Here is a 16,800-nt window from a genome sequence, read left to right as displayed (position 1 = left end):
CGCACCGATCCGTCTGTCAATCTCCCGCTCCATTCTTCCCTCACTCATGAACAAGACCCCGAGATACTTGAACTCCTCCACTTGAGGCAGGAACTCCCCTCCAACCTGAAGAGGACAAGCCACCCTTTTCCGGTCCAGAACCATGGCCTCGGACTTGGAGGAGCTGATCCTCATCCCAGCTGCTTCACACTCAGCTGCGAACCGCCACAGTGCATGCTGTAGGTCTTGGCTAGAGGGGGCCAGCAGGACCACGTCATCTGCAAAAGAAGAGACGAAATCCTCTGGTCCCCAAACCAGACCCCCTCCGGCCCTTGGCTGCGTCTAGAAATCCTGTCCATAAAAGTTATGAACAGGACCGGCGACAAAGGACCGCCCTGCCGGAGTCCAACATGCACCGGGAACAGGTCCGACTTAGTGCCGGCAATGCGGACCAATTTTGAAATTACTTGTAATTATTATTTAATATATAATTTAGTATCTTTGTCTTGTTTGCTGAGGTTTGAATGGACAACCTACAAAATGTACGGGTCATCACTTATGAATACTTGTAGGTTTTGTTAATAATTAAATGAAAAAAGATTAAATCAGTCATTTTCTACCATAATGTGTCGCACGGAAACTGGTGCCTATCTCCAGCAGTCTATGAGCGGGAGGCAGCGAACACCCTGGACGGGTCGCCAGTCCATCGCAGGGCAACACAGACACACGCAGGACAAACAACCACGCACACACTCATTCACACCTAAGGGCAATTTAGAGAAACCAATGAACCTAACAGGCATGTTTTTGGACTGTGGGAGGAAGCCGGAGTACCCGGTGAGAACCCACGCATGCACAGGAAGAACATGCAAACTCCATGCAGAAAGACCCCTGGCCGGTTGGGAGTCGAACCCAGGACCTTCTTGCTGCAAGGCATCAGTGCTACCAACTGCTCCACCATGAAGCCCACGTTGAAATCAGAAAAATCTAAATAAACTACTAAAAATATTAATGCCGACAGATTTTATATTCAACCTCACCACTCTGAACAACCACCTTATTGAGTAATGACCTTTTGCCCCTTTTCTGCAAGCTCTACTTCACCTTCTTGGTACCTGCTCTTCAGCAGGTCCCATCGGCGCTGAGCAGGGCTGAAATGTAACGTGAACAGAGTGCTGTTCACTGATTGGCCATGAGCGTAGTCTGCGGCATGAGAAAGTGTTTGGTGAGGTACTGGAGAGAATGACAAGCCATGGATTTTACAGCCAGGAAAAGCTACAAAAACTCAAAAGCACCTACAAAAATGTTAAGGCCCACATGGCCGAAGCGGGTCAGACAGCATGCCGTGGCGGTGGTTTAAAGTCGCTGTAGTAGGACATGATGTTCGACGGTGAGTGTTTATTTTACTTTACATGTTGAGTGGGCTCACGCCGGACCATGAAACAGTAACGGTTAATAGGGGCACGACGCTGACGGCCAGAGGCGGGGCTTCAAGCCATAACTGCAGCCAACAGTGAGTTCATGGAAACAACATCTTGGTGTGGGGTGGAGCGGGACCAAGCACAGTAGAGCTGTGCGGTGCTGGAACTGTGAATGGACAAGACCCCTTGGTAAAAATGAGCCTTAAAATAAATGTTTCTTTTACTCCAGCAGAATAAATTTATTCTAAGGGGAGAAAAATGTCACGTTATTTTTTTCAAGAATATCGCTGGTGCCACTTAATGGCTGCTCTTCTAGTAACAATTAGGCCAACCTGCAGCCGTTAGTGTTTCTCCAATGACGTGCATCCAGGTTGGAACATACTGAGTGATTGACCATTTGACAACCTGTTTTTAGGCCCCCCGGTTTTTATCACTAATCTCCTAATATTTAAAGAGCCCCAAAGTCCTAAAAGAAACAGTCCCAAAGCATTACAGGTCCTTTACCATGCTCAGCAGTGGGCATGACATGCTCTCACACATATTCATCCATGGTTCCATACCTGGAGTGTCTGCTGTTAAAAAGCACAATCTTAATCTCCAGTTAAAGTCCAAGCAGAGTTTAAAAACTCCATGTTTACTATTTCTGATGTGGGAGAAAACCGGCCTTTCCTGGCTTCACTCCCAGTTAACAGCTTGGTATAACGTAATAACTTGGTGACCACACATTTACAGTACCGACTTTCTACATCGGTACCAGAGGTGTCCATAAATGTGGACAGCTCTGTATCTCAGAGACACGATGAAATCAACATTCAGTAAACTAAAACAGGGATTCAGATCGATCCAGAATCAACTTCCCAAAGTCTCCGATTCAACCTCCGTAGATTTTACCACAGTTCATACATGTACCTGATGTATGTGTCCAGTTATGTCTTTGTTCTTAATGATGACCAGCAGCCCGTTTTCTGTGTTGTCCTGGTGTAGAAAGTCCACAGGACTCTGGTGAACGTTGCCCAGGTTCAACAGATGTTCCTGCAACAACAAACATCCTGTATTTATTGAACTGGGGTTATTTATCATGCATGTGTGGATCACTACTGTTCCTAATCCCAGTAAAATTCTGCTGCGTGCCGCCTTACCTTGACTTCCTCGTAGACCTGGTCTCCCGGTTCTGTGCAGTGGAGATAGAACTGCGGAGACTTTCTCTTGATGTCTTTAATGATCTCCGCCAGGTTGTTCAACACGTTTGGCTCCAGCTGGTCAATCACAGAGTTGATGTGCGTAGTTGATGGGACGGGCGCTGCACAGGGCTCCAGGGCGGATGGAAAGTTCGGACTGGGGACGGGCTTAAAGGAGTGGAACTGTTCCGTTTCAGAACCAGAGCTCAGTCCGGGGAGAGTTACGGTGCAGTCTGCGCCTGTCAGACTCTCCTTACCTTCTTCAGCAGCTGGGAACAGCACAGTCCTTACTGCGGCAATGTCCTGAGGTTGCATGACGTCTTGATTCAAGCAACCCCAGACGGAACCAGAGGCAGAAGGTGGGTCCGATAAAGAGAGACGAGGAACTGGGGGGTTCCTCCAGTTTGCAGAGTCTGGTTCCCAGACTGCCTCTGCTCTGGAGCATGCTGGACCTGGGAGTGATGGTTCCAAGTCAGCAGACATCTGTTCAATACAGTCATCGAAGGCCTCATCGGTTCTACCTGTTGAAGTCTTACCTGCTCTGACGCTGGCCACAAAATCACTGACTGTGGTGGCCAACGTGGCATCAACAGGGGTCCCGCTGCCGCCAGGGTTTGCCCTCGACCAGCGTTCCTCAAACTCTGCCAGCAAGCCGGAGATGCCATCGTGCAGTGATGTCACGTAGTCGCTGGCTGAAGGGCAGGGGTTGTAAAAGGACACGTACTGTGAAAACGGAAGCAGCGATGTGTATGGGAGCATATCCTGAGGAGTGTTTGTAGTTAGAGGAGAGTGTGAGAGCTGACTCAAGCTGTAGTTAACACCTTCATCCTGCAGGAGGAGCTGTATATCAGAGGTAAACTCTTCCAGATGTTTGTCCACAACACTGTCAAGGTCTCTGTTAGGACAGGCAGTGCCTGCAGAGATGGCGGAGGACAACAAAGAGCCACCATTCGGTTCATTCAGTTCCCTCTTTTGATTCTGCTCACCAACAATCTCTACTTTAACCTCCTTCTCCTCGTGTTGCTCACAGTTCTCAGTTGCCTCCTCCAGTTGGTTCTGCTCTTTCTCCTCTGGCTGTATTTCTTCTTCCTCTGCTGCACGCTCAACCTTTGCTTCCACCATCTTCTCTGTTTCTCCCCCCGTCTCCTCGACTTGTTCGGAGTGGGATGGAGAAGATTTGAACCTCAGAGCAGGAGGTGGAACAGTGAACGGATCCATCTCTGCATGAACTGATGGCTCCTCTGTCTTGATTTCCTTCCTCTGAAGCTCCGTTTCCCTTTCGCTCAACACTCCTGAAGGGAACAGATAATATATTCATATTATCATATATGATTCATGGACTTCAAAAATATCAAATAAAAATCTGAAAAGTGTGGCGGGCTTTAAAATTAGGCATCATTTTCTCTGATACCCCTAAATTAAATTCAGTGCAACCTACTGCCTTCAGAGGTCCCTTAATGTCACGTTTCTGACCTCAGAGGTTTGCTAAAAACATCAGAGAACAAACATCATGAAGACCAAGGACCACAGCAGAGAGGCCCTGGAGGAGCTACAGAGATCCACAGTTCAGGTGGGAGAATCTATACACAGGACAACTGGTAGTCATACACTCCAACAAATTTGGCCTTCAAGTAGGAAGAAGACATCAGAAATTCTGCTTGCAGTATGCCACAAGCCTTGAGGGAGACACAGCCAACATGGGGAGGGGAAGGAGCTCTGCTCAGAGGAGACCAAAGGTCAACATCGTGGCTTACATGCGGTGGAAAACCAGGATTTATTTATCCGTTAGAATGGCCTAGTTAAAGCCTAGACCTAACTCCAATTGAGAATCTTTGCCAAAACTGACATAAAGAGATGTTTTCCTCCAATCTGACTGAGCTTGACGTGTTTTGGAAAGAAGTTTTAATTTCCCTCAACGTCACAATTTTGCCATGATTTGTGCTGGTCTGTCACATAAAATCCTAATAATTTACATGGAAATAAAAATATAAAAAGATGTGGAAATGTTTAAGCAGTGTGAATACTTTCGCATCCTGCTCCAAGCTGGGCGACAGGTGAAATTCAGGTAAACCAGATGTTTTGGTCACTTGGGCTAAAATCTTCAAGGTAAAAGTACTGAAAATCTAAAAACCCAAAGGATGTATTATGAGTATTTTTCTACCGGCTCAACATTGAACTAAACATGCAATATTTTGATTAAATGAATCAAATAGTCCGATTCTTTGTAGGAAAGGGATGGGTGAGCGTCTTGCACGTTTGCCTTATTAAAAGAAAAGCCTGCAGCTTGCTTTTTTTGGGGGGGATTTGATCCTACAAATGTGTTTTGCCAAGTTTAATAAACTTGGGCCAAAGTTTGCTTTTGAGTAAAAGTCACTGGACAGATGTGGGCCTGTTTACTAGGAAATGATAGAGAAAGGCAAAAACATGGTTATTAATAGATGAAGACTTTGTGCTGCATCTAATTCTCTTCATTGTAAGAAGATTTATATTTGTTGGTAATAATTGTGCTCTAAAAAAAATAAAATTCTATCATTCCTGAACTGCAGTCGAGGGGCCGCATATGCCCCACCCCCCCCCGGTCACCCTTCGAACAAACACCCGTTTGCGTTCTGAGAGACTGAGTAAAAACAGAAGGATTCGGTTCTGACTTTAAACACAAAAGTCAAACTGCAGAGGGGATTAAAGTCCAACATCATCAGACTGGTTAGCAGCTGAGGCAATCTCAGTTCACATGAAGTTACCTGGAAACTCCTTTGGGGCACGCTGCTGCTCGTTAACTGGCTTGAGTTCATTACCCACAGACCAGCACTGGGAGGACAGCAGCGGCTCGGTCTCAGGTGTCGGGGACTGGGCAGCAGAAGGGGGGGGACTGGGTTGTGGTGAAGGGCAGTGAAAAGGAGACGAAGGTGGGCTGGGCTCCGGGGACGGGCACTGAGACGGCGACGGTGGCAGACTGGGCTCAGGAGATGGGCACTGAGAGGGCGAGTTTGGCGGGCTGGGGATGGGTGATGAGCACTGATCGGGGGAAGGAGAGGGGGTGGTCTCAGGGGATGGGTAGGATGGAGGGGGGCTTCGCTCGGGAGACGAGGCGGGGCTCCTCCTGGGCGATTTGGTTGCTAAGGTGAGGCCTGTTGCCGAGTCGAGGTGCTGGAAACGAGGGTCCTGTGGGATGTTCCTGTCCCGCTGTGAGTACCTCTCTGAACAAAGACCTGCGGGCAAAACAGAAACCAGTTGTATCCAGATCAGATTTCTCCTGCAGTCTGCTTACATCTGTCCTCCTTCATGACTCTACCCAAACACCTGAAGAAAATCCACTCATCACTATATCTACCTATATATACACACACAGGTGGATACAGAAGTTGTTTAAACAGGTGAAATTACTAATTAGTTTTGAATCAGAAGAAATCCCTGATCAACTGAGGCCAAGATGTTCGTCTCCAGCAGATCAGATGTGCAGATGGTTCACTGAGCAGACAAACCTGTTATGGGAATTAGGACCCATGGGATCTCCCACTCTTCCTCCTCCTGCTCTTCATTAGCTGCTACTTTCTTCCCCAGCCTTCCTCCTCCTCCTCGTCCTCCATGGTGAGTCGACTCCCCGCCGTGCGAACTGGGACTGAATCCCTCCAAACTGCTGACGCTGCCCGCCGTCTGCTCCTACAGACACACAAACACACATTTCACACGTTTCAATGACACATTGTTGGGAGAAATCTGCAGGCTGTGGAAACTGCTCGGCTCAGAAGGAGAATTCAAGTCTAAAAATAATAAATCAGTTTTGTGTTTCGAGCCTCATGGTCGACATTGTGCAGCAACAAGCAGCCTCACATGAATGAGGACAGAAATGCAATTCCTTTGTTTTCTGTTGGAGTCAAAACTGCTACATGCATCAGGGAACCTGTAGCACGTTTTTTAGTTCATGGTCAACGTCCGTTCAGTTTAATTGTTAAACTAAACTTTACTCAGACTGGTTTTTGTGTTACAGTCTTGGGAATGAAAATCAGAACTGGCCGTCAGAGCTGAAAGAAAAACCAAAAACTGGTATCAGCCGATAAAACTCTGATCGACGCTCTTTTTCCTAACATATTCATACTCCTATAACAGTTCTTATACTCGGCAGCAATTAAGTTTAGCATTTAATTTTGTCTTCTCAGACATTTATCCGACTCAATGCGAAGTAATTATCGTGACCTCAGATTCTGCTCCAGGCAGCCTGAACCTCTCCTTTCTGAAACCATAAAGGATCTTGTTACCTCCAGCTCCTCCTGCTTCCTCAGGTCAATGTCACAGTTAGCTGGCAGGCCAAGCTTCACCGCCAGCCGACCAAACGGACTGGACTCCTTCTGTCCTTCCTCCGGTGCCTCAGTAGGGTTCTGATTAGCAGCATGAACGAGGCCTGCAGTTGGGCAGCAGAGAAAAAGCATTAAGATGCTGTCAACATCACTGCTGATACCAGAGCCTCGATGTATTTCTTAGCGTATTAGTACAGACGCTCTGAGACAGGACGGTGCTGGAAAAAAGTGAACAAAGAACAGAAGTAAGAAAAGGTTCTGTCACCTTTTAGCTGTCTGAGAAATTTCACAGATACTTCGGATCCGTCTTCCCTCAGATCAACATCCTTCACACCCAATGAGGTAATTATAGATGAAAAAGAGAAATGAGAAGCCGGGGTTTTGTTTCCTCCAACTAGAAGCAGACAGAAAACATCAGAGGAAGATAAAATAGCTGTAAAAACAAAGAAAAAGTACAAAAGTAATAAAATGAGAGGAGTTCGTCCACTATTTGTTTTTCTTTTAGGATTCTTGCTTCTAAATTTAGGCACGAGGCACAATTTCCTTTTTATTCCAAAAGGTAAAGATCTTAACCTCGAGATTAGGTACTCGGCCCTAAACTTTTTGTACTATAACTGACTAGGTTCTACAGCTTGAGAAGTTGTTTAGTACTATAGAAAGTATGAACTAGGAGGAAAATGTATGTTTAGAAACGAAAAGTTTAAGGGAAATATTCTAAAAGTGGAAAATCTGTTAAAGGTTTGGAACCACTGATGAGGAATGAAGTCTTCTTCACAATGTTGTTTTAGAAACTGTACATTATTCCGAGGTTTGATTATTTCCTGCAAATATTTATGCACACTTTATGGATCATCTGCTGCTGATGTCGTTTCTTCTTGTTTTGGTAAAGAAATAATTCAATTCAATTCAGTTTATTTATATAGCTTTAATTTACAACACATGTCGTCTCAAGGAACTTCACAACAGTCAGGTTCATACATTCCAATTAATCGTAACCATTGAACAGTTCAGTCGGATTCAGTTTTATTCAAATTGGATAAAAGGTTTTTCTATCTAAGGAAACCCAGCAGATTGCATCCAGTTAGTGACTTGCAGCATTCACTCCTCCTGGATGAGCATGTAGAGACAGTGGACAGTCACTGGCGTTGACTTTGCAGCAATCCCTCATACTGAGCATGCATGTAGCGACAGTGGAGAGGAAAAACTCCCTTTTAACAGGAAGAAACCTCCAGCAGAACCAGAACCAGGCTCAGTGTGAGCGGCCATCTGCCACAACCGAAATACGTTCGTCCATTTATGCTAAAGTCATGGTAGAAAAAGATTCTCCGCACCTTTCAGTTTATTCTTCATTTAATGGATTTTAAAATAATTTCTCTGCATTTGTTCTATGAACCAGCAGAAAATAATCAGACCAACCAACCTCAGGGTTTGGAGAAATGACCTTCTGTGGATTGTTTCTGACATCAAAAACCTGAACCCGGATGATTCGGTGTCGGCTCACCTGGAATCCTGTCAGGCCTTCCTGTTTCCAGGGATGCTTTGAAGTATTTCAGCGCTCTCTCTGCTGTCTTCTGCTCCATCTTTCTCTTCCTCTCCGGTGCCTTCAAACCATCTCCCTCTTCCCTCCTCGCCTCAGTCTCTGCGTTTTTCTTACAAGCCAAAATCTGTTCTAACAGCTGCTGCATCTGTTCGATGATTAGACAGAAGCAATCAATCCAAGAGAAAATCAAGCATTCGCTGTAATCTCTGCTTTTTTTTTTCACTACTGATCGTTATTTCAGGTTTCACCTTCTGAACACTCTGTCCTGCTGCCTCCCTCGGACCTCCATCGTTCCTGGATGCTTTCTCCTGCGGCGGCTCGGGACCACAGTGCGCCTCCATCGCCTGTCTGGCCCGGGCCACCGACAGCAGGTAGACGGTGGGGTTGGACAGGTAGGAGCGCAGGTAGCCATCCGTGTTCACCCGATGATAAGGGGGGCAAGGTTTTGTCTCCTCATCTAGAACCGAGTCATACTCGGTCATGGGGTACTGGCGAACCTGCAGACACGTAACAGAACCACGTACAGCAGATCATATTGCAGAAACACGTCTGAAAATAAATGGGTGAGTTTTAGGAGATGATGGAGCATACACTGCCGTCATTCAAGCCACTCAGATATTCCTGCGTCTGCAGCTCCACACCAGCAGAAAGGTTAGAAGGTGGGTTGCCTCTGGCTTTTACCAGAGAGTGGTGCAAAGCTGGTAAAAACTCTGGGAGCCGCGGCATCACCGAGACGGGGGACACCAAACACTCCTGGGAGGAGGAGGAGGAGGAACACCGTAATGCTGCAGAGAAGGAGAAAAGTTACAAATGAAGACATTGATTTTGTGTCCTCCACAAGGTTCCCACAGATTACTGATGGGTCGGGTCTTCCATCAGAGAGCAGAAAGTTGTGAAGCCAGAAAGAAAATGAAATCAAGTGTTTTACTTGGAGAATAAAAACTGGACAGGAACTTAGATGACAATCTGGTTCACGGCTGCACAGCTAATGCTCTTTAAACAAACAGGAAGGAGATGCATTGAAGGCGTGGTCACCACCTGAAACATGAAGCTCTGTTTGTTTCAATAGGTCCAGCTGAGGGACACTCATCCATCTTTAACTGATACTAATGCTCAAAAAAACAATCAGGGAATAAGTAGTGATTTGATTTATAAATAAATATTTATATAAAGCTCCTAAAAAACAGATTTTATAACAGGCAGGGGCAATAATAAAGAATATCTAATCGTAACAGAAGGACACTGGACTTCTTCTATTGTTTCACCTCTCACCCAAGAGGCTTCTTAAGTTTGAACACCTTAGAAAAGCAACAGAAGAAGTCCAGTTGTCTTCTGCTTAAGAATCATCATGTCCTGGATGACTGACAATCTACACCAATCAATAAAACTCACAGAAAACAACAGATTTCAGTCACAATAGAAAGAAACGCGCTGGTAGGGCTGCGATAAAATCTCCCCCGCCATTCTTTCCTTTACTTACTGAATTTAGACACATCTCTGGACTCTGGGAAAACAAACAAGGCCTGGAAGCTCCTCTTCCAGGCATCTCGTCTTTCTGAAAGCACAAACACATTATTCTTAGGTCAGTCAACCATGTGAAGCAGTGCAGTTCGTTTCATGCAGAAACTAATCCGGCGCTACACAAAAGTATTCAGACGTGGTGAATTTTTCCAGTTTGGGGCGTTACAATTTTGTGAAAAAGACCAAAATAAACCCATTTAGCTCCGCCCACCTTCCCTGTCTCTGCTGAAGAAAATCATCCCCACAGCATGGCTGCCACCACCATGCTTCATCATGGCGATGGTGTATTCAGATGAAATGCAGTGTTAAGCCCCGCCCCCAGACACACAGTGACAAAGAGCCTAATTTTGGTCTCATCTGAGCAGATGTGACAGATGTGGCTTTCTTCTTGCCACTCTTCCATAAAGGCCGGTGTGCATCCTGTTGGCAGATTCTCCCACCTGATGTGTAGGTCTCTGCAGCTCCTCCAGAGTTACCACTGGCCTCTTGGCTGCTTCTCTGATTAATGCTCTCCTGTCAGTTTAAGTGGATTGTCCATGTCTTGGTAGGTCTGCAGCTGGTGTGTCCTCTCTCCATGATGATGGATGGAACAGAGCTCTGGGAGATGTTCAGAGCTTGAGACGTTGTAGAACTTAACCCTGCTTTAAACTGAACCAGAACTTCCTCCCTGACCGGTCTGCTGTTGTCCTTGGTCTTCATGATACTCGTTCTCTAAATAACGTCTGAGGCCAGAAACAGAACAGCTGCATTTATACGGAGATGAAATTACACTCAGATGGACTCATTACGGGACTTCTGGGGCAAACTGCTTGTTCAAATCGAACAACAGCAACACTGTTCATGGTAGAAATCCTCAGCTTTATACTTAAACATAAGTAACATAAAATCATTATATAGACATTTTACAGGAAGCAACAAGCAGCAAAGGTCAACACGACCTCTCTGACCTGCTTATAAACCAGCTGGGACCCGCCTGCTCCTAGAGATCCTCAGGTCGACACTAGAAACCAGAGGAGATGCTGCTTAAAACATTTTTCTTTTGAACTCTATCTGAGCCGGACATCTGTGTGCTTGTTGGACTTTTATTGATTATTGCGCTTGTTTGAGTTATTGATCTGTTATTGAGTACCTTTGGTGGCCAAGTAAAAACATTTTTAAACAAATCTTTTTCAGCAAAAGTAATCTTAACATTGTAACAATTAAATATACATATATATATATATATATATACATAGTAAAATCAAGAAATAAACCGGCAACAAAGCCTGATTGGCTGGAGGACAGGACAAAAAAAAAACATCCCAGCTAAAGAAATTATAATAATAAATAAATAAAACATCTACTTCTTTAGAAATGCTAAAAAATAATCCAAACATATCTTGATGATGTTTTTATCTACTTAATTTAATTTTGCTTCACTTTCATTCTCACATGAAAGGAAGTAAAGGAACAGCCCAACATAAACCAACCATCCACACATCTCTAAAAATATTCCCTATTTAGCCCTAAAGTTGAGTTGAGAAAAACACCTCCAAACCTTCAATGAATTTCAGCAAGCTTTTATTCTGAAGGGTCAGACTCTTACCCGCTGGTGTGGCCATCTGAACACTGGACAGCAGGAAGAGGAAACCTTTATCTGTGAGCGGGTTCACCAGAACCTGAAGAAAAACGTATTTTAAGTTAATAATAAACAACTTTTTTCAGCAGAAACATTTCACAGATTTTATTCCCATTTCTATTTTTATCCATCTGATCAGATAAATTTGTTTATAATGTTAAAGTTCTGCACAGTCGTGGAAACTGATCCAGAAGAACATTAAAAACATACAGCAGTAGTTTCTGTCCATTTCAGAAAGAGAAACTCAGATATTATTCAGATTTATCACACATTGAGTGAAATATGTCAAGCCTTTATTTCTTGTAATTTTGGTGGTTCTGCTGAGGTGTTCTGGAAGCCCAGGTTGCTTTGATAGCAGCCTTCAGGTCATCTTCATTGTTGGTTCTGGTGTCTCTCACCTTCCTCTTAACAATCCTCCATAGACTCTTTATGGGGTTCTGGTCAGGCCCGTTTGCTGGCCAATCAAGAACAGCACCACCATGGTCAATGGACCAGCTTTTGGTACCTTTGGCAGTGTGGGCCGGTACCAAGTCCTGCTGAAAAATGAAATCAGCCTCTATAAAACTTGTCAGAAGAAGGAAGCATGAAGTGCTGTAAAATGTCCTGGTAGATGTCTGTGTTGACAGTGAACTTCAGAAAACCCAGTGGACCAGAACCAGCAGATGACATGGCACCCTCAAATCATCACTGGCTGTGGACTTCAAGCAACATGAATTCTGTGTCTGTCCACTCTTCTTCTGGTTCTGGAGTGGCTTGACATGAGGAATGCTACATTTGTGACCCATGTGTAAGAACCGGCTGTGCGTAGTGGTTCTTGATGCACCACTCCAGTCTCAGTCCACTCCATGTGAAGTTTGCCCGTAACTCTTGAATGGATTTTGCCTGACAGTCCTCTCTAGCCTGCAGTTATCCCAGTAGCTGGTGCATGTTTTTCTTCCACTCAACTTTCTATGACTATGCTTGGATACAGCGCTCTGTGAACATTCAGCTTCTTAGCAACGACCTTTTCCCCTCCTTGTGGAGGGTGTCCATGTCTGTCTTCTGGACACCTGTCCGGTCAGCTGTGTAGGCCATAACTCATGACATTTATACATTAAAAATACTTTATCTCAAATTGGTGTTATGAAACATTTTTGTGAGACACTGGATTTTGGGTGTCTATCTGTGAGCCATAATCCTCAAAATCACAAGAAATAAAGGCCTGAAATATTTATCTCTATGTGAAATGAATCTATATAATATACGAGTTTCTCTTCCTGAAATGAGGGACAAAAGTATCGAATTTTTTTTTTACAATATTCTAATTTTTTTGGGATGAACCTCTACTGTGTAAAAGTTAGAAGAAATTACCAGTCTTTTGGTCTCCAGCTCCCGCAGCAGTGTTGTTACGTTAGTTGTGAACCGACTTCGGTCAACCACCTCCAGCAGACTGCAGTAATGTCCCTCTGTCACAACTACAGACACACACATTTATTTCCTCCCTATAAACGAATACAAATAAAGAGTTCAAATGTCAGCAGCTGTGTGCTAACCTTCTTTACTGCTGCTGTAGAGGTCAAAGGAGAACAGGCCAGAGGGAACCAGTTTGGTGACTTCATCGAACATCATTACAGAGCCAATGTCCAACTTCTCTGGCCTGAAGAAGGAACATGGTGGAACACACAGCAAATTAAACCAGGGAGTGAGCGGCTGAAATCGGCACTATGAGCACATTTATACAACGACTGCTGCACGTCCAAAAGGATGAGCAAAACAAACTGAACAAGGAATCAAGAACATTTAAACCAGAATTATAAAAACACATAAAAAGATCAGCCTCTGGTTTAAAAGCAGAGGGGAAAAGAGGTTCTCAAGGGGATGAGAGTTGTTGAGGTTCTGGTGTGAATTTCAGGTGAAGCTGCGGCGAATCGAAGCTTTTCAGAGTGAGCAAAGTTACATCGACCTCAGGGGTCAGAACCTGCTAAATAATTTCCTGAGTCCAAGACAAACCAATCCTCAAGCAGGGGTCAGCAACGCCAGTCCTGGGGAGCGATTGTCCTGCAGGTTCTAGATGCATCACTGCTTTAACACACCTGAATGAAATGAATGATTAACAAGCAGGTCTTTGCAAAACCTGCTGACATGCTGAGGAGGTCATTCAGCCTTTCGATTCAGATGTGTTGGAGCAGGGATGCATCCAGAACTTGCAGGACGGCGCCTCCCCAGAACTGGAGTTGCAGACCCCAGTCCTACGGCGAGCAGAGTCAGAACAACAAAGCTTAAGCAGGTGAGGATCAGAGAAGATCAGGTCAGGGGTAGAAGATGTTCTGTGTGCAACTCACAGCCTGTGGGGCAGAGTGGGAGTGGAGCTGGACCGAAGGGAGATTTGGAACAGAACCCGCTTGTTTTTCACTAAATCTCCGGTCCACACGGTGAACTGAGCGCACTCTGAAAGGAAGGACAACAGAAAGCTCTTGAAGGTAATGTTTAACTGACATGAAAGGGCAGAAACAGGTGACTTGGGCTTACCTTGACTACTCTCTGAGGACTGACTATTGAATCTGTCAAACAGACCAACACAAGATGTCACGTCAGTCTGGGATTAAAAGAAACATCTAAAATGACCTAGATTTGGGTCAAACTTGTTGACAATTATGAAACATCCTAAATCTGGCTTTTAAATCTTTTTCCAGTCAGTGAACACACCACAGTTTTATTTCACTGCAACACTTTCTAATGAAAGCAGTTCAAATTCTATATTCAGTCAGAAATCAGAAAGACTAAATCTATGATTACAGGTCCTGAAGGGGAATCGGGTCACTTCATCTCGGTACCTGATGGGAGGCGGAGGTTTGATGGAGAGGGGCGTGTCTTTTCCTTTCATGTGGAAGGAGACGACGGCGTACGGACACACCTGCCGAGGCCGCTCCCGCAGCTCATCAAACAAATACTCATAGAAGTATTGCTGAGGTTGAAAGTGAAAACCACAGTTAGACTCGTTATTTAGATCCTCTCTACATGTCTGTAGACACTGACCAACAAGACGGCTGGCAGGGCAATGATGTCACTGGTTAAATATCAGGATGTGCTGGAAGGTGCGCCTGCAGGATCTTTGCTAAACGCATGGAAGTCACCTGTGTGAGCTCGAAGGCGCGGTAGCAGCTTAGCGAGGTGACCTTGCTGGCGTTCTTGGCGGTGTGGCTGTCGAAGCGAGGTGTGGGGTCTTGGAGGATCTTCATGTTGTCGTAGATGCTCTTCACTTTCCCCTGAAATCCAAAGCAGACACTATTTAACAGTGAAAACAGAAAAATAACCACGTCTACCAGCAACTGTTACTAAAAAAATGATTTAAACCAGAAATATGAACACACTGAACCATCATGGACACAAATGCTTAATAAAGGCTTCTCTTGATTTCATCTGTGAGGGACGACAATAAAAACCGATCCAGAAGAACATGAAAGGAGGAGTCATCTGTGCAGACGGGCCTTGCTGAAAATAAGGTCACCCTCCTCGTTTCGGCGCCGTCTGCATGTATCCGACTCGTGGTTCCTTCTTTGAAAGGTCGGGCCGACAGAGGCTCTGATGAAGATGATGATCACCTGGAAGCTGGCTTACCTTTATCACCTTGAAGATGATGAGCTCCCCTGTTGTCCCAGGGCTGAGGGGGTTTGTCTGCAGCAGATCCGAGTACCTCGACAGATACACGCCTGAACAAGGAGTGGGCAGAGATCACCAGCCGTTATCACACAACCTAGAACTACCTGCTCAAAGTCAAATAAGGTCTTTAAAGCTGCTTTTATCAGGGCAAACAGTAAAAAAAATCATTCTTTGAGCAGTGAGGAAACATCTGGTAGCTCCTACCTTTACTTGGGTTTCCCAGCACCGTGTTTCTGCTCTGACCAACAGTCAGTCCCTTCTCACAGAGAACAGGCAGCTACAAGAGTCAAATACTTCAATCAGTCCTATACCTGAAGAAATGTTAAACTCAAAGGAGAACTTTGCTCTACATCCATCACAGCCTGGTAACAAGAAACCCAAATGAAGTAGTCAGACTAGAGTGAAACTGTTTCATCTTCATATTATTCCTACCTCCACTGAATTAGTCAACAGGAAACAGTAACTCTCCTCCAGCTCCTTCTCCGTCCTTCCATCTGCTTTCATCTCTCTCCTTTTTTCCACAAACTGAAACACAAGCGATCATTTCTCTCAGCAGATAAACCAGTACAAATTATTCTGAATTTTAACTCGTGGTAGAGCTAGGCAGGTTGTACAGTATATTTGTTTTACACTTTACATTCTGGATATGTCTGAGACGCTGGGGCTGGAAATCAAAGCAAGGTGGCTGAGCCAATAACCTTTATGTGTCTCAATGGGAAAAGCTGTTGGATTCGCCAAGCGGGTCCAGTATCTGTCCATTGATATCTAGGTTAGCCAGCTTTGTGGCTCCAGGGTGTTCGGTAGTGATGGCAGTCGATCTGTGCGACCCGCTGGCCGACCGATTTACAGAAACACACAATGTCACCTCCGTGGAAATCACACTGCAAATTCACATCCTGCTACTGTTCAACAGAACGGATCACTGGACCTCAGCCTGGGGTACTTTCGTCAGCAGTTTCAAGGCAACATGCCTGCAGGACATCAGTGGCCTGACATCCAGCAGCGGTGCAGAGGGTCTGGTCTTTAAAGGCTTAGGACAGAACGGTTCTGTGAAAAAGGCTGGTGTCTAAATTAGGTTTGGCTAAAGTATGACGTGAAACACATTACTAACATCATAATTACAATTATCAAACCAAACTCTGTTTTCTATGCTGATGAAAGTAAACGAGAGAGTTTATCTGAATGCTTCTAGTGAAATAAAACGAAACGGTGAAGTCATTCCTCACTTCCTTCTCCAGCAGCTCACTGTGAACAAGCCGAGGATTGCTGTAACTGAAACAGCCTGCAGAGTTGGTGTCAATGTAGCCCGACGTCAGAATGGTCTTCATGTCCTCGTACTCCCGGGACTCGGTGGAGACGAACTGGAACAGAGCTGAAAAGGAACCAACAGATGGGTCACTACTTTCTAAGAACTCATCGCAATGAGGACTCAAAGATTTTCCAAGTGTGTGACTAAGAATGACAACTGAAATATTGTGGTATTAGATTGATATCCAACAGGAAAAAGAAGATTCATTCATTCATTCATTCACCACGAGACGGTTGCAGAGCTCGATCCTATACAGCTGCTCTGTGAAAAAGGCCCGAGTCAAAATGTCTTTCACAACCA

At 45.0% G+C, this 16,800-nt stretch overlaps 1 protein-coding gene across 6 annotated transcripts in view; it reads right to left on the bottom strand.

The window, feature by feature from the left end:
* Nucleotides 1-16,800, bottom strand: part of tasora (transcription activation suppressor a) — a 29,945-nt gene that overhangs the window by 7,653 nt on the left and 5,492 nt on the right. For 5 of the 6 annotated variants that reach the window (XR_007035426.1, XR_007035427.1, XM_047347662.1 and 2 more), the window contains exons 2-22: nt 16,418-16,563; nt 15,624-15,716; nt 15,396-15,468; nt 15,150-15,241; nt 14,666-14,797; nt 14,366-14,496; nt 14,061-14,092; nt 13,874-13,979; nt 13,085-13,188; nt 12,903-13,006; nt 11,520-11,592; nt 9,894-9,968; nt 9,005-9,198; nt 8,662-8,910; nt 8,375-8,558; nt 7,139-7,267; nt 6,835-6,977; nt 6,061-6,238; nt 5,320-5,787; nt 2,540-3,870; nt 2,310-2,432 (exon numbers count right to left, since the gene is read on the bottom strand). Coding sequence is in view for 4 of the 6 variants with exons in the window: in XM_047347662.1 (XP_047203618.1) it covers nt 2,310-2,432; nt 2,540-3,870; nt 5,320-5,787; nt 6,061-6,238; nt 6,835-6,977; nt 7,139-7,267; nt 8,375-8,558; nt 8,662-8,910; nt 9,005-9,198; nt 9,894-9,968; nt 11,520-11,592; nt 12,903-13,006; nt 13,085-13,188; nt 13,874-13,979; nt 14,061-14,092; nt 14,366-14,496; nt 14,666-14,797; nt 15,150-15,241; nt 15,396-15,468; nt 15,624-15,716; nt 16,418-16,563 (4,160 nt within the window). In the remaining 2 variants the exon portion in view is untranslated. The remainder of the gene's footprint in view (nt 1-2,309; nt 2,433-2,539; nt 3,871-5,319; nt 5,788-6,060; nt 6,239-6,834; nt 6,978-7,138; nt 7,268-8,374; nt 8,559-8,661; nt 8,911-9,004; nt 9,199-9,893; nt 9,969-11,519; nt 11,593-12,902; nt 13,007-13,084; nt 13,189-13,873; nt 13,980-14,060; nt 14,093-14,365; nt 14,497-14,665; nt 14,798-15,149; nt 15,242-15,395; nt 15,469-15,623; nt 15,717-16,417; nt 16,564-16,800) is intronic. The other variant, XM_047347665.1, reaches the window with a different exon arrangement.

Source organism: Girardinichthys multiradiatus, chromosome 20 (assembly GCF_021462225.1).
Source record: "Girardinichthys multiradiatus isolate DD_20200921_A chromosome 20, DD_fGirMul_XY1, whole genome shotgun sequence".
Classification (NCBI taxonomy): domain Eukaryota; kingdom Metazoa; phylum Chordata; class Actinopteri; order Cyprinodontiformes; family Goodeidae; genus Girardinichthys; species Girardinichthys multiradiatus.
Note: the sequence above shows the minus strand (reverse complement) of the source record. Positions and strands in the feature narration are given on the sequence as shown.